Source organism: Natrix helvetica, assembly GCF_964273705.1.
Source record: "Natrix helvetica genome assembly, chromosome: 9".
Classification (NCBI taxonomy): Eukaryota; Metazoa; Chordata; class Lepidosauria; order Squamata; family Natricidae; genus Natrix; species Natrix helvetica.
The window spans coordinates 11,940,704-11,966,045 of record NC_138560.1 but is presented as its reverse complement, the minus strand read 5'-3'; the positions used below and the strand labels follow the sequence as shown (position 1 = coordinate 11,966,045).

The following is a 25,342-nucleotide window of genomic DNA, read 5'->3' as shown; positions in this document are numbered from 1 at the left end:
AGCTGAAAATCCATGATCCCTTTCATGGCATTCTTTGCAGTTCTTCAATAATGCTGCAAATTGAAAGAGGATTTATTGAGGGGGAAAAATTAGCCTTGGGCAGCAACAAACTATCAGCTGGCTTGGCAGGTCCTTTGTGCTCAAAGTTGGCCAAAATATTGTAGATTTTCAGGGGCGCCAAAACTTCAGGCATTTATATGGGGCAGTAAATCAAGTTTCCAAGCAAGATCCTTATTTTATTTTCTTAGATTTCTTACATTTTTTGAAAAATAACAAAGACACAACCAAAATCAAAACATTGTGAAAATAATTAGTGAAAATATGTGTCACATTTCTATCCTCCTTTTCCTCTAAAAGTTCAAGTTGATACAGGTAGTCCTCAACTTGTGACCACAACTTATGACCACGAAATTTCTGTTGCTAAATAAGACATTTGTTAAGTGGGTTTTGCCCCATTTTACAACCTTTCCTGCCACTGTTAGTAAGGGAATCTCGGCACTTGTTAAATTAGTAACATGGTTGTTAAGTGAATCTGGCTTCCCCATTGACCTTGCTTGTTAGAAGGTTGCCAAAGGGGGAATCACATGACATTGCAGCCGTCATAAATATGAGTCAGTTGCCAAGCATCTGAATTTTGATCCCACAATCATGGGGATGCTGTAACGGTTGTAAGTGTGACAAACAGTCATAAGTCACTTTTTTCAATGATGTTGTAACTTCGAAATGTCACTACATGAACTGCTGTAAGTTGAGAACTACCTGTATTTATGCTTTCCTTCTTTACACAATTTTCTTTAGAGAGATTAGTTGTCAACTTGGAAAGCAACCTTGGTCTGCTCTCGAGTTGCCATAGGCAAGGGGGATGGGACACTGATGAAGCAGCACGGCAGCCACAAACAGAAACACATTCCAGGCATATCTTTCTCGAGGCTGTATCCCAGGTTACCTGCAGCAGCCGGAGGGGAGTGATCTCTATAGCCTGCAAAAGTGCTCCGTTGGAGAATGTGATTTATGATACACCCTGGGGGAAGGGGGAAACAGGGTCATAATTGGGCCATAAATTACGTGGGGTGAGAGTTGGCTTCACTTGGGTACATGCCGATATGTTGCTCCTAATAAATAGCTGGATTTCTTTTGAAGCTTGGCTCGAGGCTCATGATTTAATTAGGGAATTCATCGGAACCTTGACAGCAGTATTTAATAGGTCAGATCAATGGTTCCCAATGTGGGGTCCATGCCCCACAGGGGGGCAATTTGACTTTTAATGGGGGCAATTTGAACCTTATTTAAATCAAGTTAATGGCCCTTTAGGCTTCCTCTGCATGAGTAGAGTTCACTTTTTGAGTGAAGTAAGAATTATATGTCGGGGGAGGAGGGCATCAGGATTTTAGAGATGCTTAGGAGGGGCATGGCAAAAAAAAAAGATTAGGAACCACTGGGTTAGATTAAAGCAGTGCCCAACCCAGAGCCACTCAATGAATTTCAGAGTCAGAGTTGCGGTCTCCTCAGTTCTACTCCAATATTCCAGTTGTAACACCAGAATGTCTCTTTTTTATCCTTAGGTATTGTTTGAAGCAGTTGTTTCCAATGAACGCCACGGCTACTTGGGATTGGATGATATCCTGCTGTTGAATTACCCCTGCTGTAAGTGTCACATCTTCTTCGATCAACTTCTCCATTCCGCTGTGGTAGCAGCACAGACTTGTCCCAGGTCCCTTATAGCTAGCTTTAATCTCTTAAAGAATAACAACATGGTCCTGGGGAAGATGACAGATAATGCAGTGAAGAAGATGATTGCATGGCGAAATTTGCAATCATACTAGGGGTAATAAATACGAGGGCTCTGCTACTACTTGGGTTTATTCCAAAAAGGTTTTCTATCTGCCCAAGGGCATGAAAATAAGCACCTGCCTGCAATTCTTCACAACATCCCCCCAGCGCCCCCCCTCCCCAATTTGGGGTTGGCAATGACAAGAAAAGACGTAGTTTCTTTAACAAGTTGCAAAGAGGCACTATGTTCTCGTCCTTATAAAGCCCCTTTATGAAATAAAGATGTAATAAAGAGAAGTGAGTGAGCTAGCACCCCAAAGATATTCTAGCAATTACTCTCTACTTAAAGTATGTTTAAATTAATCTTCCCACCTTCAACCTGTTTTATACATTTTTTTTGAAGGATATCATTTGCGTGGGAGGGGATTAACTAAAGAAGTCTTTCCATAGATCTTTTTGTCTGTTTATCTCTGTTTCGGCAGCTAAAGCACCTCATTTTTCCCGCCTGGGTGATGTGGAGGTAAATGCTGGACAGAATGCCACTTTTCAGTGCGTAGCTGCCGGCAAGGCTTCTGAAGTGGAGAGATTCCTCATGCAGGTGAGCAGGAATAAGTTTTCCCTCCTTGGATTATTTATCTGTCCCTCTTTGCTCTTGTTTCCTTCGATGGGGGGTGAGTTCAACCTGTCCTTTGTGTTCTTCCATTGCCTGAAGTAATAACCTCTGTATAGGATGCATTTGGTATACTTAGAGATTGGTTGAAGTAAGCTTTCCATGCAGATTGCTGATCTGCAACTTACCAGAATCCCTCAGTTTTCCCCTTCCCAGAATTGATTGTTGCTGGCAGCTTCTTCCACTCATAGCTCAATGTCTCTTTTGTAGTCTTAAAGCAGGGGTCGGCAACCTTAAACACTCAAAAGAGCCAAAAAGGTCCTAACCGGAAGCCCCCCATTCAATTCTGAAGTCGACCGGAAGTCCGGTTCCCCCACCATAAAGTCTCCTCCTGGTGAAGTATCCTTTTGCCTCTACCTGTCCATAACCAAAAGCCCCATCAATTGAGGAGCTGACTGGAAAACCTGCCCCTTGAGTCTCCCCCTGGCATGCCATGCTGCCCCCCGCCCCCAACCAGAAGCTCCTCTCAAAATTGTGGCACCGACCAATGACAGGGAGCTACAGCAGAGGGATGAAAGAGCCACATGCACCCCCAGAGCCGCAGGGTTGCCGACCCCTGTCTTAGAAAAACATTCTTTTCAGGAGAAGAACATGATTGTCTATGTTTTTGTTTAATTTGTCCCAAAGGAGGAAACTTTTCTTTTTAAATAGAAAGAGTAGCAAGTTCTAAAAAAGCAGACCATGTCTCAGCACCCCTTCCCAGAAAACACGATCCCTGGTGGCATAGTGGTTAGAGTGCAGTGCTGCACTCTATTTCTGCTGACCACTGGAAGTTTAGCCGATAGAATCCCACCAGGTTGACTCAGCCTTCCGTCCTTCCGAGGTGGGCAAAATGAGGACCCAGATTGTTGGGAGGCAAAAGGCTGACTCTGTAAACGGCTTAGAGAGGGCTGTAAAAGCACTGCGAAGTGGTATATAAGTCTAAGTGCTATTGCTATGATGCTTACATAGGCTGCAAACACCAATCTCTTCAGAGCAGCATTGATGGTATTCTTGTTTTTTTCCTGAATGGTAGAAGCAGAATGGGGTTGTCATTCCCACCATCTCAGTGAAGCACATCAGTCACAGAAGATTTCTGGCTACTTTTCAATTGGATCAAGTGTTAAAAGGATACCAGGACTTGTACCGCTGCGTGACTCAGTCTAGCAGGGGCTCTGGTGTCAGTAACTTTGCCGAGCTGATAGTCAAAGGTATGTATCAATGGGTGTGTTGGGATTGGCTTATAATAATAATACTTTATTTACAGTCACAGACCAAAACAGTACAAAAGAGACACAGCAGCCAGTCACCAAAAGGCCAACTAAGGGAGGATTCAGCTCTCTCCTCTAATGGTCACAGCTCTCAAGAAAAACCTGGAGACCTGAGAGGTGATGTACGAGGAGACATCCCCAAGGCAATGCACAAACAAATCACAGCCATCAGGTCCAGAAGGGACGATTTCAGGAAGTGGGGATTGGCTTATCTGCTCAGCCTGGGCAAAGTCAGGCCTAGACCTTTGAAGTCTGAAGAACGATTTGAATTCTATTTGTCAGTACAGGTAGTCCTCGACTTACGACCTCAACTGAGCCCAAAATTTCTGTGGCTAAATGGGTCCCACTTGTCAAGTGGGTTTCGCCACACGTTGTGACTTTTCTTGCCACCGTTGTTAAGTGAATCACTGCAGTTCTTAATTTATTAATATCGTTGCTAAGTGAACCTTTGTTTCTCCATTGACCTTGCTCATCAGAAGGTCGTAAAAAGAGGATCACAACATGATCCTTGGGACCGTGCAACTGTCATAAAGAGGAGTCAGTTGGGCCAAGCACCTGAGCTTTTAATCACATGACCATGGGGATGCCGCAAAAGTTGTACGTGTGGAAAAAATGGTCATAAGTCACTTCTTTCAGTGCCGTTGTAACTTTGAACAGTCACTAAATGGCCGTTAGGTAGGTCATTTAGTCGGTAAGGTAAGCCAAAAACTAGCTGTAAGTGAGAGATCAATTGTGGGAGCTGATGTCAGGCGAAAGCAACCAGAACCGCTCATGAAATGTCTCAACAGGAATTTTATTAGCAGTCACCTATGTTACAGGAATCTCACCAGGCTGACTGCATTCCCTTGAGAATGGCAAGAGAAGGCCTCCAGACTTCTGGGGAAGTTCAGGCTTGTGCTACTTCCTGCAGTGCAAAGACTCCAGACTTGGGTCTCTCTTCACACCTCCCTCCAGTGTAGCTGGAGATTCCACCAGAGCTGATGAACTATACAGTATTTTAGTCTTGGGTACATTTGCCCTCTCAATTCTTGGCAAATAGATGGGGAAGAAATGGAGGTAGTGACATATTTTATTTTCCTGGGCTCCAAGATCACTGCAGATGGGGACTGCAGGCAAGAAATGAAAAGACGCTTGCTCCTGGGGAGGAAAGCTATTGTAAATCTAGACAGCAGACTAAAAAGCAGAGGCATCACCCTGCCAACAAAAGTGCGTATAGTCAAGGCTATGGTTTTCCCAGTTGCAATGGATGGCTGTGAAAGTTGGACCATAAGAAAGGCTGAGCGCCAAAGAATGGAGGCCTTTGAACTCTGGTGCTGGAGAAGACTCCTGCGAGTCCCTTGGACTGCAAGGCGATCAAACCGGTCAGTCCTAGAGGAGATCAACCCTGATTGCTCTTTAGAGGGCCAGATCCTAAGAGGAAACTCAAAGACTTTGGCCACCTAATGAGAAGGAAAAAGGACTCCCTGGAGAAGAGCCTCATGCTGGGAAAGATGGAGGGCAAAAGAAGAAGGGGACGACAGAGAATGAGGTGGATGGATGGAGTCACCGAAGCAGTTGCCATGAGCTTAAATGGACTCTGGGGGATCGTAGAGGACAGGAAGGCTTGGAGGAATGTTGTCCATAGGGTCACGATGAGTCAGACATGACTTCACAACTAACAACAACAATGTTTTGTGGGTTGGGGAAGAGAGAGAGAGTGGGAGAGAGAGAAAGAGAGTGGGAGAGAGAGAGAGAGAGAGAGAGAGAGAGAGAGAGAGAGAGAGAGAGAGAGAGAGAAGGATAATGCTTTCCTTGCATATCTTTCGTTCATCGCTGTGGGCGGATGTTGTTCCATGTTACTTATTTATAAAGAAGCTTTAGCAGCACAGAAATGTGCCATCTGCCTGTGATAGTGAACTCTTCTGGGAGAGGGGAGAGGGAGAAGGCCTCTGTTCTACATCTGTTTGACTTGGAATGAGCTAATATGGGAAGGCAGCCCAGCTTTTGAGGATACTCATCATGGAACGGTACTTCCTGTATTGAGGTGATGGAGCAAGGCTTGTCCTGTACGCATGGCTGGAGAATCCTATTTGTTCTGCAGGCCATGTTCTCGTTATTTGAACCCACTGGAAGCCATGTGGAGGGTGCAATTTGAGTTTAAAAAAAGGGAGGGCCCAATTTAAATTTAAAAAGAGAAAATACAGGATTATCTCTGTCTGTCTGTCTGTTTGTCTGTCTGTCTCCCTCTTTCCTTCCTTCCTTCCTTACCTCCTTCCCTCCCTCTCCCTCCCTCCCTCCCCACTCCCTCCCCTCTCATACGATTTGCTTTTCACTCTTCCTGACATTCTCCTTCCTCTCTCCTAAACATCACCCTGCAATAAGGGCAGACTGCTTTCACAAAAGAACTAAACCGAACTTGCATAAATGTTTTTGAAATTAAAGCAACATCAAATTAGACCAAGGGCTACAGGGTGCCTACCTGTAGTATACAAATTGGCTGATATCAGCTTGATTCAATTAAGTGTTTGCGTCCTTCGGAAATTGCAAGCTGCCTTTAGACATTAAGTGCGTTGAAGGTGGCTTTTAGTACAAAACAGCAATCATGAAATGAAAGCTGTAAGAGTAAACATAATCTTCTGGTAACGTTAAACTTACAAATAAAATAACATTGGATGAGTGACTGAAGAGATAGGGGAAATCTGAGGATGAGCAAACGCAAAACACTTAACTAGGCTCCTGAAGTTCCAGTCCCTTCATTTGAGGAATACACAGAGGTTGATAAAGTTAGAAACTTGGTTAATTCAGGAACTTGATTCATCAGGTTGTCTGAATGCAGCCCTATTCTTTCTTGTTCTTCCATCACCCCAATAAAGTTGTTCGCTATCTATAAACCTATAAACTCTAAAAACCTGTCTATGTTCCAAAGCCTGGGGCGCTGAACGCGTCAAGGGTCCCGTTTCCTGTCTATATGGGTAGTCCTTGACTTACGACCACAATTGAACCCAAAACGTACATTGCTAAGTGAAACATTTGTTAAATGTACGTTGCTAAGTGAAACATTTGTTAAATGAGTTTTTGCTCCATTTTACAACGTTCCTTGCCAGGGTTGTTAAGTGAACCACTGCAGTTGTTAAGTTAGTAACAGAGTTGTTAAGTGGATCTGGCCTCCCCATTGCTTGTCAGAAGGTCACAAAAAGGGATTGCATGACCCCAAGTCATAATATGAACCAGTTGCCAAGCATCTGAATTTTGATCATGTGGCCATGGAGGATGCTGCAACAGTCTTAAGTGTGAAAAGCGGTCATAAGTCACTTTTTCAGTGCCGTTGTATCGTTGAATGGCCACTAAATGGACTGTTGTAAGTTGAGGATGACCTGTATTGCTAACTGGTCAGGTATCTTGCTCCCGTGTATATTTAATTTGGATGTTTTAATTGGTTTTACTGTGTTTATTGTTTTAAAAAGGTTCTAATATTTTTCATTGTAATTTTTTAAAAATTCTAAGCCACCCAGAATCATTATTGAGATGGGTGGCCATAGAAATGGAATGAATGAATGAATATCTATGAAGATTCTCAGTCATCCAGGTCACAGTTGACCCAAAGGTGCTTTTTCAAGAGGCAACTGGACTTTCTGGTTTTTCTTTGAAGATGTTTCGCTTCCCATCCAAGAAGCTTCTTCAGCTCTTCAGTCCAGTTTCCTCTTAAAAAGCAACTGTGGGACAATGAGTGAATGAATGAATGAATATCTATGAAGATTCTCAGTCATCCAGGTCACAGTTGACCCAAAGGTGCTTTTTCAAGAGGCAACTGGACTTTCTGGTTTTTCTTTGAAGACGTTTCGCTTCCCATCCAAGAAGCTTCTTCAGCTCTTCAGTCCAGTTTCCTCTTGAAAAAGCAACTGTGGGAGAATGAGTGAATGAATGAATGAGCCCATCCACCTCAGGAGAGCTGTTTGAAGGTGTCCAGAAGAACAGGTCAACTTACTACTTCTTTGTCCTCTTAACAGAGCCCCCAACACCCATCGCACCCCCACAGCTTTTGAGAGCAGGTTCCACCTACTTAATCATCCAGCTCAATACCAACTCAATCATTGGAGATGGTCCTATCGTAAGAAAAGAGATTGAGTACCGGATGACTTCTGGACCTTGGTCTGAAGTACATGCTGTGAACATGCAGACCTATAAGTTATGGCATCTTGATCCCGACACAGAGTATGAAATCAGCGTCCTGCTGACCCGGCCAGGAGATGGTGGGACTGGCAAACCTGGACCTCCACTCATCAGTAGGACAAAGTGTGCGGGTAAGAGTCTTCATTACTTTGTGTATCAAGAAAACCGTTGAGAGCAGAACGGTGATGCTTTGGCCACAGGGCAGTCTTTACCTGCTTGAAGGGATAACTACACGAAGGCTGAGATAATATCCAGCCTTATTTATTTATTTGCGCTGGCGTATTTTTTGATGTTGCTTACCATGCTTTTAATCTGGCTCTTAAAATCAAAGAATCACAGGTTGAACATTGATAACTAAAGAAGGAATAACATTGCCATGGCTATCTCTGAGAACTTGTTTTAAAATCTGCCAAAACAAACTCCGCTAAAGCATGGACACTGGCACTCCATGGAATACGTTCGTGTCTATCTTTTACTGGACAATGATCTGCCTTTTTTTTAAAGGTAAAAGCTGCCTGTGGAAAAAAAAAGAGTGTATATTTCTAGAAGTTCTACACCTAAACGAACAGGACCTAAAAGAGGTCCCTTTATCCAGGAAAAAAAATATTTATAAATGAACTACACGCTGGGGAAACTTGACAATAATTAGAAATATTTGTATGACAGAATGTGGTTTGTTCAGTGAGACATAAATTAACAATTACACATATGAAAGAAACAGGGAAAAATCTCTAAATAGCAGAGAAAAAAAATCACGAATGAGTTTTTAATGGAACTTAAAAACAAAGCAAAACGTTGACAAAGTAAAATAAAAGCTCTACCAGTATGGATTCACTCAAAGGCACCCCGCTCTCCAAACAAACAAACCACAACAAAGAAGGGATTTGTCTGTGCAAGAATATTCTGGACACAGACCATGCATAGAGGTGGAGAATCTTAATGCTGTATTTCCTCACCACTTGACCATCAGCAGTGGAGTTTTGCAAGAGCTGTGATTCAAAGTAGCTTAGACATGACACGGGGCAGAGGTTTTCAAGACACCAGTGTAAGTACAGGTAGCCTTGTCGTAACTCAGGGGTGTCCAAACTTGGCAACTTTAAGACTTGTAGACTTCAACTCCCAGAATTCCCCAGCCAGCTGGCTGGGGAATTCTGGGAGTTGAAGTCCACAAGTCTTAAAGTTGCCAAGTTTGGACACCCCTGTCGTAACTGAATCATTGCAGTTGTTAAATTGGTAACAAGGTTGTTAAGTGAATCTGGCTTTCCCCCTTGACTTTCCTTGTCAGAAGGTCGCGAAAGATGATCCCATGACCCTGGGAAACTGCAACCGTCATAAATACATGCCAGTTGCCAAGCATCCAAATTTTGATCACTGCAATGGTTGCAAGTATAGAGTGGTGTGGTGGCCTAGATGTAAAGCTCTCGCCTTGCAATCAGGAGGCTGAGAGTTCGATCCTAGGTAGAGGCAGATATTTCTCTCTCTGGGCACAATGAGATTATATCTGCTGAATAAAACTCCACATTGGTGACAGGAAGGGCATCCAGCCAGTAAACACTTGGATCCATTCAGTTGCCCAGACTGGACACCACAAGGGATTATGGGGTCATTAAAAGCAGATGATGATGAATGGTTGCAAGTGTGAAAAATCACCATGTGACTCCCTCCCCAATGCGGTTGTACTTCAGTCAGTGAAGAACAGTTGTAAATTGAAGGCTACCTGTACTTTCTAGTCTACCTAGTTAGGATGTTATGACAAGTTCCTTAAGTATTTGGCTGACTTTCAGGTGGAGGTGCTTACTGTGCTTGCAATTAGATGAGCACTAACGACCAACTTGAGAGGGCAAATGTACTTGGATGAAATGCCTTTTTCCAACAAAAGCCAGCTCTCGTGATCCAGATTTACGGTTTTGCTCACCCACAGGGATTGTGTTAGGATGACGAATGATCATTGCATCGGCAGCTGAGCAAAAGAACAGTCAGAGTTGTTGGCAGCAGGTGAATTGATAAAGGCCAGGGACAATGTGGCTTAGCTGTTGAGGATGTCCGTGGTGTCAGGGTTCCAAATAGCATCCCAAAGTCAATCAGAGTCCAAGGCAAAGCATTCCTCAAAGTTCCAATTTATGAAGAGAGCCATGTTGGCACATCTGGGAAAACCCAAATCTAAAAGCTTCCCGGTTTTCCCCACCCGGTTGAAAGTTCAGGATCTTGCCCCCAACACCCACAAGTCCATCACATGGTGCAATCTCCCACTGCCAGCCATGCTGACAGCTTCCACCCATCCAGTTCCGGTCAGGTGCAGGGGTGCAAAGACAAAAGATGACCTTGGCTTTCTGGAAAGAATTTTGTTATGTCTACATAGCATCTCATTCCGTACAATCCCCCCTCCCATTTCCCCACAACAGAAAATGCATGGTAGAGTAATAGAAAGTGTGGCAGGCCAAAGATCCAAAAGAAAAGATGGCTGCAGGCCTGACACATGATCTGTAATTCATGCCTGGGAGTGAGTAGTCATCTTGAAAAATGGGAGATGTTTAAAGTTAGTGCTGCCTCTGGTTGAAAGGACAGAAAAGAGGGGAGCTTTAGAAAAAAAACACTGAATATTCTTGCAGCGTTCCTTCCATAGGTTTGGTACACGATCCCTTACAGGTTTGAAATTCAAGAGTAAAGGTGGTACTACAGTTCTCAATGTACGACCACAACGGAGCCCAAAATTTAGGTTAAGTGAGTTTTTGACTTTTCTTGGGACGTGTGTTAAGGGAATCACTGCTGTTGTTAAATTAGCAACTCGGTTGTTAAGTGAATCTGGTTTCCCCCTTGGCTTCTGCTTGTCAGAAAGTTGCAAAATATGTTCACGTGACCCGGGGACATTGCAACGGTCGTAAGTGTGAGTCAGTTATCAAGCATCTGAATGTAAATCCCACGACCATAAGGGTGAAAAATGGTCATAAGTCACTTTTTTTCAGTTCCGTTGTAAGTTCAAACGGACACTAAGTGAACTGCTGTACCTGTATTGTATAAATGGACCACAATCCTTTGCTTAACAACTGTGGCAAAAAGGATGTAAAAATCTGGCATAACTCAGTTTCAGAATGGAAATTCTGGTCCGGGTTGTCGTCACAAGTAGAGGATTACCTGAATTATCTGTTCAAAGATACTGTATGTGCTACTGTCTATTAAACAAGTGTTGTAGAATTGATGGTCCAAATAGTGTATGTGGACATTTAAAGATTGGTGCAACCTGCAGAGACCTTCAAATATTTTTTCTCAAACCGAAAATTGGAACATGATAGAAAGGGGATTTTGATTAGAAACATAATTGGAGAATTATCATATTAAATATACATTTAAATTAAATTAAATTCAGTGCAAATGTGATGAACTTAAAACTTATATTTTTAACTGGGTTTCACCACTGCGTTTTGGAATGCAGCCCCTTGGGTTCATATGTCATGCAAACCCAGAGAAAATGGGCTAATTGCCTAATGTACGATAATTAATTAGCCGTGGGTAACTACACTGCACAAATCCTGCTTTTGCTTTGCTATAAAAACTGAAAGACGAAAGGAAGAATGTTCTTTCTACATCTCCTGATCTTATATTCTACCTTGCTTTTCCAGTCTGGCCTCCTGGTTTTTATCGTTGCCCTCCCATCCAGATTGCTCTTCCGTCTTGAATCTCTGTCTAGCAGCTTATTCCAAACCAACCTTTCTCTTAAAATGTTAACCCATCCATCTTTACCCTCCTGGTTAAAAAAACAACATGTTGTTGACAAGTGCATCTCATTTCTTCCATTAAAAAAAGAAAGAAAGAAAGAAAGAAAGAAAGAAAGAAAGAAAGAAAGAAAGAAAGAAAGCATCAAGGCTTTGTGCCTGAATCTTAAAAGACTGTATTTGCGACTCGCTTCTACCCATATCCTGCCCTGCTCTAGGAACTTGCGGCTTCGGTGATTAACAATGGAATTCTCTGAGTTAATTATGGTAGACGTGTTCTCTCCATCTTCAGCACCTCCCTGCCACAATTGCTTTTAAACCAAAATACCCTTCGCCGAAGAAGCCGTATCGGTGGGAGCTCAGAAACTGTTGGCTGCTTGCAACGGCTACAGAACATTAGCTGCCCCGACTCGTGCTAGAGAAAAGCGAGGCTATGCTGCTAATTGATTCTCTTGCCTTGCCTGCTGTGTGATTCCACACACGTTGGCGGGAGCGGAGTGGCTGACTCGGCAGGTAGAAAATTGGAATCTCTAGAGAGGATCCCAGGGCACTGGGTTGCAGGTATCTCAGCTGGGATTTTGAGCAGCGAGCTTGATAGCGCCACTGCCTTTGTTAGCCAGTCAACTTGGCGTCCTTGTTATGCTGGTAGAGATCCTCACTGATCCCGCAGCGCCACTCTTTATGAGACAGGACTAACAGTTCTCAGCAAATACCTTAAGGGAAGCCTGTACAACAATTATCCTTAAGGGGAATATTGCTGAATTTGTGCCAGCCTTCGCAGGCAAACCAGGCAGGATACACGATCAGATAAGCCAGTCATAGCGAACCTTTTTGGCACCGAGTGCCCAAACTGGAATGCACATGCATGTGCGTAAATGTATGCGCCTGTGCATGCCAGAGCACTGGAAACCCAAAGATCAACTGGCCGGTGTGCTTGCCTGTTTTTTTGGGCAGTTTTGGGCATCTTTTGGGCCATTTTCTAGGCGATTTTCCAGGGCGGTTTTTGAGCCATTTTCAGGCTATTTTTGGGGCTGTTTTCATGCCGTTTTCTGGTGCTCCAGTGCCCGCGAATAGCAGCTGGCGATGGCAGGTGTGCCCACAGAAAGGGCTCTGCATGCCACTTCTGGCATGCATGCCATAGGTTTACCACCACTGAGATAAGCTATTCCCTCATTATTGTAAAGCTACCTTTACAGAATCTTGCAAATCTGAAAGCAAAATTCTCCCGCCATGACCTTTACGGCCAAAGGAACTTAGAAAGGGTCCCTTCTTAGCTTCTTGCTCCACCCATTATGCAGTTGCGGGCTACGATGCCTCTTATGTGACCATTCCCTAGGCTGCAACTCTTTGCCCTGCCTCCCAAGGTCTTTCTCACATACCGTTACATCTTGGTGCATTCATCGGTTTTGTATGCGAAAGGGAGAAATGGTCCACGAATCGTGGTCCACGAATGTTGTTGCTCTGTATTGCAAGAGAAGTGATCCAAGGATCACAAGAAGAGGTTTTTCAAAACCCTGTCAGTGTCACCCTCAACTGAAAGTTGTTTCTAAAAAGTGCTTTGCTAAAATGCATGTTTTGTGTGCGAAAGGTCTTAGGTGCCACTCTTGACATTCCCAGCTCAAAAATCATCTAGCAGGTAACAGGAAAGGACATTTCTGATGGAAAAAACTAAGGAGAGCAAGGATCAAGAATTCAGCTTGATATAAAGCAGTCCCTATAATAAATATTAATGAGGCACAATGACACTTCTGTTCCTTGCTCCCAAAGATGTAGCTGTGTTTCAAAACCAAGGGTAGAACTACAATTCCCAGCATCCCTCAACGCTTGCTATGCTGCTCAGGAGCCCTGGGATTTGCACCTCAGGATTGGACTTCACTTGATTCCTTTCCCTACCCATTTCTCTCCCCCCTCCTTTGGATAATTGGTTTTCAGAATCACCCGTTATTTGAACAAAACAATCATTTTTCTATGATCGCATCAAGTTGAGACAGTCTGAGCTGAGCATCTTCTACTGCGCAAAGCTAACACAGCTCTTTGTAAACCTGAACAATTTCTTCCCAAAAAGAAAGGGATTTGCAAAACCTTAACCGAGGGTGATGGGTGGTTAAGAAAACATCATCATCATCATCTTCATTATTTTTTAATGACCCCATAATCCCTTGCGGAGTAGAATCTGGGCTACTGAATGGAGCCAAGTGTTTACTGGCCAGATGCCCTTCCTGTCGCCAATGCGGAGTTTTGTTCGGGAGACATATGCTCATTGTGCCCAAAGAGAGAAATATCTGCCTCTACTTAGGATCGAACTCACAGCCTCCCTATTGTGAGGTGAGAGCTCCACTTCTAGGCCACCGCACCGCTCGGTGGTTAAAGAAATATGAAATATAAGTAAGTAAATAACATCATCCATCAGTTCACGCATCTCGGCTATTCCGTAGAGTGAAACAGTCTCTGTTTCATTAATGACGTTGGCACAGACAACAAAGTGAGTGTCAGAGCTGAAGCAAATACAGGTCGTCCTTGACTTGTAACAGTTTGTTTAGTCACCGTTCAAAGTTACAACGGCACAGAAACACATTTTTCACGTTTAATAACCATCGCAGGGCCCCCATTTTAATCACGTGATTGCAATTCAGCTGCTTAGCATCTGATTCATATTTCTGATGGTTGGGATATCCCCTTTGGTGACCCTCCGACAAAGGAAAATCAACGGGGAAGCCGTTGCTCCACTTAACAACCGTGTTCCTAATTTAACACCTGCAGCGGTTCACTTAACAATGGTGGCAAGCAAGGTCATGAAATGGGGGCCAAACCCGCCTAACACATGTCTCGCTTAGCAGCAGATATGTTGGGCTCAGTCGTGGCTGTAAGTCGAGGACTACCCGTATGGGCTAACTCCAGGTTTCTGAGGCAGGATGGCGTCTGAGCCCTCTTATACATCTGGTTCTGTATGAGCAGATTTCCTTCCCAGGCATCCAATAAATTTCACCCAGCCTGTTATTTAAAAGGTAGCCCTTATACCCGGTTAGCTTAACATCTCCTCCTGAGGCTGAACTCAAGATAACCTATTTTGTGAACCTGAGATTTGTGCCTATTAGGAACAAAGACTGTAGGATGATAAAGGTTGTCATCCCAGTGTGGAATAATGTCTCCTTGAGACCCTGGGTTTGGTCTAAATTCTCGGTGACTTTTTAAAGAGAAGGTCCTGTGACCTTTTGCTCAGCAAAGTCTTTGAAATTAAACGGCCTTGTGGAGGAGATTGAAGATTGACCCTGCTGTTGATAACCAATGGTGTGTTTTAGGTCTCATTTTCTGTTTCTTTTTTCTCTTCACACCAGAGAATATTGTGGAAAAAATATTTCCTTGTGACTCCAAAATCCCTCTTTGTCCGCGTTCCAAGTAACACCCCCAACGAAAGAAGACTCTGAGGCTTGAGTTTCTTCAAAGTTCCATTTTATTAGAGGTGTCCTATTGGCACAACTGGGAAAACCCGAATCTGAAAGTTTCCAGGTTTTCCCCACCCAAATGAAAGTTCAAGACTCTGCCCAGCACCCACACGTCCATCACATGGCCCAACCAGGCACCGTCCCAACTGGAGATGCCTCCCAGTCACACCACTCCAGGTGCAGGGCAAGATGTCCTTGACTCTCTGAGAAAGGAATATTATTTAGAGTATGTATCTCCCATACTCCATACAATTGCTTCTCCCACTTTCCCACAGTAGAAAATGCGGCAGGCCTGAAGGCCCAAATGTAAAAGATGGCTTCCAGCCCCGACACTCTTTTTGTTTCCTCGTAGGGAAGGAAAATAGGTTGTTTTGCCTTCTTGGCTGCTTTTTAATTAGGGAAAAAGAGCATGGAGATCCAGTCCACCATTGCCAGAGGTTTGCAAGGAGTCCTCTGTCCTGTCCCCAACTTCTACGGTTTCCACTTTTTGTTATGCATCCATGTAGGACAGGGGTGTCAGACTCAATTTCATTGAGGGCCACATCAGGGTCATGGTTGACCTCAGGGGGCTGGGTAGGCGTGCCTGACTGGCTAGGTGTGGCCAACCATGTGGGCATGGCCAGCTTGACACCACTCCCCAAACTGCTGGCATGTTTCCAGTTTGCACTGGGTAGACCGGGCCAAAGCCATGCTGGCCCAATGTTTCCTCTTCGCATTGGGTAGACTGGGCCGAAATGATGTGGTTTGGCCCTTTATATTTTCTAGAATGGCCCCATGGGCTGGATCCAACCATATTGAGGGCCAAATCCGGCCCGCGAGCCTTGTGTTTGACCCCCCTGATGTAGGAATTCAGGGTTCTCTTATACCAGGGGTGTCCAAACTTGGGAACTTTAAGACTTGTGGACTTCAACTCCCAGAATTCCCCAGCCAGCATGTCTAGTTCTTAGAATCATTCTGGCTGGATTCGAGAGTTGGATAAGGTGGTGGCTCTCTAATTCCAAGTGACCCTTAAGCCCCCTTTGCGCTCTTCTGCACACCCCTGAAAAGGGAAGGAGAGAAAAAAGGGAGTTGACCTATTTTCGAAAACACCCGAGGGCAGGACAAGAAGTAATGGGTGGAAGATCATGAAAGAGAGACCCAACCTAGAACTAAGGAGAAATTTCTTAACAGTGATAACAATTAATCAATGGAACGGCTTACGGTACCTCGAGAAGTTATGGGTGCTCCATCAATGGAGGTTTTCAAGAAGAGATTGGACCATCATTTGTCTAGAGTGGTTGGACTAGAGGTCTTCTAAGGTCTTTGCCAATCCTATTACTCTATGTTATTGTATGTTGCATTCTCAATTTTCATTTTTTAAAGCAAAGAGGTTATGGGGCAGGATAGCGAGTAAAGCCTTATACCGAATTATGTTCTCCTTTAACCATTTTAAAGTCTTAAAACAAACAAGCGGAAACATTTTGAATCTCACTTGCCTTCCTCCTGCGAGATAATAGTATTTCCCTGCACCTGCCCATCACAGTTGGCTATAAGTTGACTTGAAGCATCTGAGATCTTACCAGGATGTGGAAGTATCTAGCCACAAGTATGTTTTCCTTCCAGATTCTTATTAGATTCTTTTTGTGCTATCATAAAACCTTTCTCTTCTCTTTCCTTCTGCTCTCCTTTGACATTTCCCTTTCCCCCCACTTTCCGGACAGAACCCTGCCATATGTTTATGTAATTCATGTGTGCCTGCACCTGCCACTCTTTCTCCTTTATGGAAATGCTTATTTGCATTTGATTAACAAGGGAAGGGGCTGGCATCTTGGCCGATTCCCAGCATTTCTCATGCAAAGCTCTGGCAGGCGGGAATCGAGTGGCGGATGCCTGAACTTCTCTCCGTACCCTGGGGCACCGGTGGAAATGTTAAGGACATCAAAAAGCTGGGGAGGCGAGACTTGGAGAGGACTTGGCTTGCTTTTGTTTCTGTCGCTCTGCTCTCCTTTTGGGGCATTTGAAAACTGTGTCTGACTTGTAAAGGAGGTAGGGGTCATCAGGCTTCCTGACGTTGCCGACTGTGCGGGGAGTTTCTTGATGTGGCACGTTGGCTTGCAGCACCAGTGCTTTGCGAAGGGAGCGAAGCACGGTTAGTAACAGCATCTGCTACCCTGCAGTCACATTAATTGGCTCGCGAATGTAGGCGAATGTACGCGTCCCAGGATAATCTTGCAGGATCCAAGCACCGGGACACGACGTCTCTTCTTCCAAGCTTTTGGACTTGTGCTGGACCCCAAGGAACTTCTGAATCTTCAGGATGTATCCCATCCTGAACACACCTCTGGTGGCCAACTCAGATTGCATCCGGCAAGACTCATTGGCTCTTTGGAGTTGAAGGACACTGTTTTGGCTTCTTCTTCTTTGATTTTGTGCTTTTTGGTCTTCTTGGGCTGGAATGAAGTAGTTGGAGAAAGAAAAGATGCTTTCTTGACTTCCAGACAAGTCTGGAGGATAAGAGTGTTCTGCATTTCCCCATCAAGACCAAGCTTCAGCGATAGCATGTTGACTCCAGCCCACACTGGGATCAAGGGGCAGAAGGAGAGAAGCTGCCTCAGGCTGGAAGCTTGACGTGAATCCAAACTATTCCTTACTGTTCGCATTGTGTTAGATCTCAGACATAGGAGGAGGAGGTGCTGCTGGTTTTTTCTGTTTTGTGTATCAAAACTACGCAAATTGATTTGGGATATTCCGCACCTTGCTCTTTGCTGCTGTTCTTCAAGGATCAAAATGTCTTGGAGCAGCTGTGCTGAGAGAAGACTCACACTCCAAAATCATCCTTTATGCTATTATTCTAGATGGTCTCCAAAGTTAGGGAAATGGAGTGACTCTCACCCAATAACTTTTCAATCCCAAACTCCATATTTTAGATGTTGAGGACACATAAGACAGTTGCTGGTTGTCCCAGTCAAAAGATCAGCATTGTAGTTCTCAGTACATTCAATTAAAAAAAGATGTTGACTGTCTTAGGCGAGTGGAACTTTTTTTCTGAGCATTTTGGAGCACTGCCATCAATCACACTGAGCTAGGTAGGCAGCTAGTCCAATTGAGTGTGTCAATTTTTCATGTTCCAATACAAATAATTGATTGCAGAGCATCAGATGTTCTTCCTTCTCAGAGCCTTTACTGAATACAGAAAATGAAATGAGAAGGAATGAAAAAGCTGGAATGATCTACTTACATCTTCCCAAAGGTTGGTTAAGGACTAAAAATGTCCCTGTAACTTCCTTTATTTGATTTATATCCTGCCTTCTATGTACAGGAGCTCAAAGTAGCATACATTTCCTATTTTTCTCACAAGAAGACACTGAGAGAGACATACAGTACATTGAGTTTCCATGATGGAAGGTGGACTAGAATGGAGGTCTTCCTGCTCTAACATCTTCATTACGACACAACCCTAGTTCTCTAACCTTGCTTTTGTTGGTACGTTCATTCTATCCAATGACTTGTTCACTGTGCTAGTTTTGATTTCATTAAGAGTCCCCTTATATAACTCAAGGAACATTATCATTCTTTGCCTCTTGACCTTGTGGGACAGCTGAATAGCCTCTTCTGTTTTAGAGCTAAAGCTTTTAAACTAAGGTCAGCTCCCTGCTCTCAATTGTAATTAACCATCCTTTGATTACATAATCATCAATAATAGCCTTCCTGCTATATTTGTAAGATTCTTATGGGGCCATCAGAATGCGGAAGTGGTTGGATCTTGGGTCTGGTCTAAATGCTTCTTAATCTTAAGCAAGCCGCTAAAGGAAAGTATTAATCCACAAAATCTATATGATATTAATCAATTACTCGGTTTCTCCAAAAATAAGACCCAACTGGAAAATAAGTCCTAGCATATAAGCCCTACCCCCCAAAATAAGCCCCAGTGAAGATTGTTGGCTAGATAGATGCATTTAGTACTGTATTTTCCCCAAAATAAGACCGAATCTCTTTTGTAGCAAAAATTAATATAAGACCCAGTCTTATTTTCAGGGAAACATATATTAATTAACTCAATTAATGCTACTCCCTTTCTGTTGAGTCTGAGCTACTTATAGTATTAATATAATAAGATTAAAAACAAAACATAGTTCAGTTCATGCAATTAATACATTGATAAGTTCCAGAGAACAGATCTTAGGCCTCTGCCCTCCCCCAAAAAGTCAGAAAATCAGATGTGTGTCACTTAACAACCAGCTTGGTTAGCAACACAAATTCTGATCCCAATTATGGTTATAAGTTGAGGACGACATGTATGAAGAACTACCAATGTTAAAAGCAGGAGTCTCATTCTTGGCCATGACTTTTAGGGGTACACTTGGTGCTTGGGCAGGTCTATTTTGATAATGATTTATTTTCTTTTATCTGAGCTTGGGGGAACTGATCTAGTTGTAAAAGACCTTGGGTATTAAACATGGTTAGAACATATAGAGCCCATTTTTTGGGGCAATGTTCATGTATTAATTGGAGTCAGTTTTATTAAAAGCCTTTGATGAAAGCTTTCATTCCCTAATTGCTCTCTTCCCTCCATGCCTTGTATAGGGACCAACAATCTCCAATCCTGAGTTTGGCTGAAATGATATGTGTGTGTCAGTGGTGGGATTCAAACATTTTAACTACCGGTTCTGTGGGCGTGGATTTGTGGGCGTGGTGTGGCTTTATGGGCCTGGCAGGGGGAAGGATACTGCAAAATCTCCATTCCCTTCCAACTCCTGGGGGAAGGATTCTGCAAAATCCCCATTCTCTCCCCACCCCACTAACCTGCTTTCCAGCTCTGTTCTCCTGTGCAGGGCAACAAATGAAGATCAACTAGGAGGTTGGGAGGCAGAGGGAATGGGGCCAGCCTATTTGCCGGTTCTCCGAACTACTCAAAATTTCCGCTACCGGTTCTCCAGAACCTGTCAGAACTACCTCTGGTGTGTGTGTGTCTCTGTGTGTGTGTGTGTGTGTGTGTGTGTGAGAGAGAGAGAGAGAGAGAATAGGCTCTGTACATATGACAACCTTTTTCTGATCACGTAACTTTCCCAGCTTTTTCCCAGAGGCAGCCTGGGGCACAGATAGTTCTTTTTCGTATGCTTCTAGTCGTGATTGACATAGACTAAGCTGCCATACCTGGGTACATTACAGTTATAATAGCTCCAATAACCTTAGGCAGCTTTGTAACGGCGCTAATTGTATGGATGTATTCAGCAATATTAATGCGTTCAGACACTTTCGTTACTTGACTAAAGTGCTTGCAAGTCTGCTTACATGGGCCCAGCGATTTGCAGCCAGCCTTTTTGTTGCTAATCATTTAAATCACATTAAAATAAAAAGTAAAACAACAACAACAACAACAACAACCCTGAAATTTGAAGCCTGGCATTCCCACTTGTGGTCTGGGCTGCTCCCAAGAGACCGGGGTGAATTGATTCTGAAGACCATGAGCAGAAAATGAACGGGTTCTTCCAATGTCAGGCAAGGAAAGCAGTTTTTCATTGTCCCTGTCATGCTGTGTTGATTTCCTCTCTTTAAATTACCCCAGTGCCATCATTTCTTTTTCAATTGTCTTTCTCATGCCAGAAGGACATGACTCCTGATTTGTCCTAGTCATGCTAACTTCAGAGCACATGCTTCACACGTAGCAGGCTTCGGGTTCAATTCCAGGTATCTAGGAAAAAAGATTGAAATTTTGGAGAACTCCTAACAATCAGAGTGGAATGGGCAGTGGTGTAATTCAAATGTTTTTTTTTTTACTACCGGTTCTTTGGGCGTGGCTTGGAGGGAGTGGCAGGGGAAGGATATTGTAAAATCTCCATTTTCACCCCACTCTAGGGCCAGCCAGAGGTGGTATTTGCTGGTTCTCCGAACTACTCAAAATTTCCACTACTGGTTCTCCAGAACCTGTCAGAACCTGCTGAATTTCACCCCTGGGAACGGAGAGATGGAATGGAATGTTCAGAAAAAGGACACAGTTGGTGGCTAGCATCCAAAGTGGACATTCCACTATTATTATTAGTGCATGGTATTGTTACAGTAGCCTGGAGACCACAGTGATATTGCTGAGTAATAGTTTAGTTTGCAAGGTACCAGCCCTGTTAGGGGACATTGTGTGCTTCCCAAGATGTGCCATAGGATGGTTCACGCCAGAGAGAAAGATAAGTGGCTCTTCCTGCAGCATCAACCAAGGCTGCCTCCCTTCTTGGAGCTGCCTTGCAAGTGGGCCTTGCAACTGGGAAGTTTCAGAGCCTTCAGAATTCGACTGCCTGCACAGAGCACCAGCTCATCTCCCCATCGAAGTGGTACCTATCTATCTACTTGCATAGAGCAAGCTTTCGAACTGTTAGATGGAGAGAAGCTGAGGCGAGTGACAGGAGCTCACCCTGCCACACTGTGCTAGGGTTCGAACTGCTGCAGCTGAGATCATCTCGAGGGTCATTAAGCCACTGAGTCACTGCATCTCTTTAAAAATTCCACTCAGCAGTGTTCTTTCACAGATTTCCTCTAATGTTTTCTGCCCTTGGACCCCTACACCTCCTAGGAATCTTGAGTGGATTCTTCATGGTGGAGATGAATAACCTTTTCATCAGTGAAAACAAATAGTGATAACAAAGGCAGAGCTGTTATTAAAGCAGATGGCCAATACTTATGTCAGTTATGATAACTAATTAAGTATGCCCTCAATGACATTGTATAAGAATATATCTCTTTCAAAACCCCTTGAATGTGTTGAAAAGATGAGGATATTCACCCTATTATAATTGCCACTTGGAGCTGACGGGAAAGCCATCTTCACTTCGCTAAATAAAGCTAATCAGTGTTCCCTCTAAGGCCTTTCTTAATGAGTTCACGTCAAAGGTAAAGGTCTGAATCAGAAATGCACAGGACTGCGGACAAGTTTTATGGAACCTCTAGAGAGCCTATTTCGTCTTCCTTTCTGCAATGAGTGTTCATTGTTGTTTGACATCTGTCTCTGCCTTAGATCTGATCAGATCATTTGATCTATTTAATTCAGTAAAGGAGAAGGGTGACTTGAGTGGTTGGAATGCTGGGCAGGAGTTTAGAAGCCCGTGTTTGAGACCTGAGAACGTCACGGGGCGGGGTTGAGTCTGTGTCTGATGCAGTGGTGGGATACAGCCAGGAGTGGGATTTGGGGGTTCTCCGAACTGCACAGAATCTTAGCTAGAGGTTCTCCTGAACCCCTGCAAACCCCCAGCAACCCACCCCTGCTTGAAAGTCTCCACTGGTCATGGATGCTATTTCGTGAGCCGGTCCCGGCATATCTCAGCACACTAATTTCACACGATCTCTGTTACATGAGCTGCACTGATTCTCAGGAAACCACCAGGAGCAATTCAAAGTGTTAGCATTACCTTCATAGCATAGTAGCTGTCAGGTTTCCAAGTGATGAAAACCATTCAAAAAAGAAATGTGCAAAGTCCATCTTCGAAAACAAATTTCTTTTATTTAGGTAGACATCAAATTGACAAAGTCTGTTGTAATTCCGGATCTGACACAAACCGGAATTACACCACATAATATTGTAAGTTAGAAACATCCCTCGAAAGCCACATTTGCCAATAAACACTCAATCCGCATTGCACGGTGTCTTCAAACTCCACCTTCCGTTCTCAGCAGGAGCAGCCTCTGTTCCCACGGGAAAGAAGGTCACCTAGCCAAAACAATTCTCCCTATCTATTCACTCCTCCCCCCCCCTTAAGAATGTGGTGAGTGTTGTGGCCCACCAGTGGCCAGCAGAGCTGGCAGCAGAGTCAGTCAGAGAGGAGGTTGGGGAGGAACATGGGCCAGTCCTGGGGGCTGAGGAAAGCTCAGACGAAGGCTCTGCGTCGGAGGCAGAGAGGGAATTAGACAGCAGTGAGGCAGAGGAGCAGCTGGAGCCTGTTCCCAGTGTGTGCATGTGCAAAGCTGCCAGAAGACAAGAACAACTAAGAAAGCAGGGTTGACTTGGGAGTAAAGCCACACCTTGGAGGTGATTGGCCCCTCCCATAGGAAACAAAAGAGAAGCGAAAGGGGAGGGGGCTTTTGCAGGAAACAATTCATTCCTTCGGTTGTTTCAAGAATGGAAAGTTCTGTTTGTGAGTGTAAGAGACTCTGTGCCAAGTGTTCCCTTGCCCTGCATTTGGAAACTAGAACTTGGCAGCTCTCCAAGCAAGATAAGGTTCGTGTTGATAAATATTCCTTTGAAATACTTGCCTTTGTTTTTGCCATGCCTTCCTGACTGGCACAGTTTGCCAAGCCTTGCTGACTGTGAATGAAAGGAATTCACAGCCGTGTAAATAAAAGTGGTTTTGCTGGGAACAAGACTCTGGTTCATGCTTTTTAAGGAAGCCTAGGTCAGAACAGGGGAGCCCCAAAAACCCCTTACATAGTCAAGAGAAAGAAAAAGGAATAAATGAGTATAATAGAGAGCTAAATAAAATGGCTACACATATGTGAAATTCAGGCTCGACAGTACCTGACTATCAGAAGAATTACATTTCTGCTTCTGTATCTGACCATACCCACAGTATTGGCATGTATATAGTCCTATTTGTTAAGCAATGGCATCGGATACACCTTAGGAAGCATGTCTTCTCTATTGTACTGTTCTATATCTTATTAATCTTATTAACTGGTTCAATGTAATGAGATCGAGGGTGTGGGGATGGGTGGGTTATATGCAGTGGTGAAATTCCTTTTTTGTTTTTACTACTGGTTCTGTGAGCATTGCTTAGTGGGCATGACAGGGGAAGGATACTGCAAAATCCCAATTCCCTCCCCACTCCAGGGGAAGGATATTGCAAAATCTCCATTCCCATCCCACTCTAGGGCCAGCCAGAGGTGGTATTTGCTGGTTCTCCAAACTACTCAAAATTTCCTCTACCAGTTCTCCAGAATCTATCAGAACCTGCTGAATTTCACCCCTGCATGCCACCCAGAATTGCTTTGAATTCGGCAGCTTTATAAATCTAAATTGTTTATATTTTTATTTATCACTCAAGATCAGTATGATTATTTCCCAAGAAATAAAGCTAAACATTTGGGCAATTTCTTTTTGCAAGGACATGAAAACAGAAATGCTGAAACTTACCTTCAGATAGCCTACACACACACACACACAGAAACACAAACACACACACACACACACACCTAAAAACCCTCACAAGATTTGCTGCTGATGGAAATGCAATGTTATTTTGCTTACACAGGGAAGTTATAATAGCTTCTCGCCATATAGCAAGAAGTTGCAAACTGTTCTCCTGATACATGAAGCTGAAATCACTGTCTAACAGAGTGATTCTGATACACTGGGGGCCTATTTCCCCTAGGGTTATTTTCCAAGACATTGTATAAGCCGTAAGTGATGTATATGTTTCTGTACAACTGTGGATATATTCAGTTGGCTGTCGTGTTGGAAAGCAGCGTTAAAAATAATTACACACTTAAATTCTTGGATCGTTTTCAAGATCAGAAAACCACCGATTACATCACGCGTTAATGTCATGTCCAAAGCAGAACCCAAATATTCAAGCGCTCATAGATCAATTTAAATTCTCCAGTTGGCTTAGTCCTCCTACAGGAATTGGATTATTATTGATAGAAGCAACCCCGCAATCTGTAACACAAGAAAAAAATCAAACTCCAAGCGGCCATCAATACTTGGTCTTTCTTTGGTATGACAGAAACATGGGGAGCTATTTTTCCCCCAAAGGATATTCCTACCCAGATTTTCCTTCGGTATTGGGACCAAGAGGCCTGGTTAAAACTTCATTTTCTTCCAGGTATTTAAAAGCTCTTGATTACTTGTCGATGTTAGGGGGCTGTGTTAACAGGGGTTCTGTATTGGGTCCAAATACAGGGGTTTAAATGAACCCTGGCTTATTAAATGTTGACTTTATTATTTATTTATTTATTTATTTATTTATTTATTTATTTGGTTTGTTAAGCATGTGTGAGACAACAAGTATAAAATATAAACATAGGTATAAGCAGGTATACATCTATACATAAGAAATGAGTACAAATAGATGGGGACAGTGGGACAGGGATGGCAGACATGCTGATGCGCTTATGCACGCCCGCTTTACCGACCTCTCAGGAATGGGGTGAGGTCCACGGTAGACAGTTTAAGGTTAAAGTTACGGGGGTATGAGGAGGTAACAACAGAGTCGGGTAGTGCATTCCAGGCATTGACCACTCTGTTGCTGAAGTCATATTTTCTGCAATCAAGTTTGGAGCTGTTTACCTTGAGTTTGTATCTATTGTTTGCCTGTGTATTATTGCGGTTGAAGCTGAAGAAGTTGTTGACAGGTAGGATGTAGCAGATAATTTTGTGTACTACGCTTAAGT

The 25,342-nt window shown here is 43.6% G+C and overlaps 1 protein-coding gene across 4 annotated transcripts in view; it reads left to right on the top strand.

The window, feature by feature from the left end:
* PTPRU (protein tyrosine phosphatase receptor type U) overlaps positions 1-25,342 on the top strand; it is a 274,199-nt gene that overhangs the window by 84,940 nt on the left and 163,917 nt on the right. For all 4 annotated transcript variants that reach the window (XM_081962455.1, XM_081962453.1, XM_081962454.1 and 1 more), the window contains exons 4-7: positions 1,563-1,644; positions 2,253-2,368; positions 3,456-3,630; positions 7,677-7,970. In XM_081962455.1, the coding sequence (XP_081818581.1) occupies positions 1,563-1,644; positions 2,253-2,368; positions 3,456-3,630; positions 7,677-7,970 (667 nt within the window). The remainder of the gene's footprint in view (positions 1-1,562; positions 1,645-2,252; positions 2,369-3,455; positions 3,631-7,676; positions 7,971-25,342) is intronic.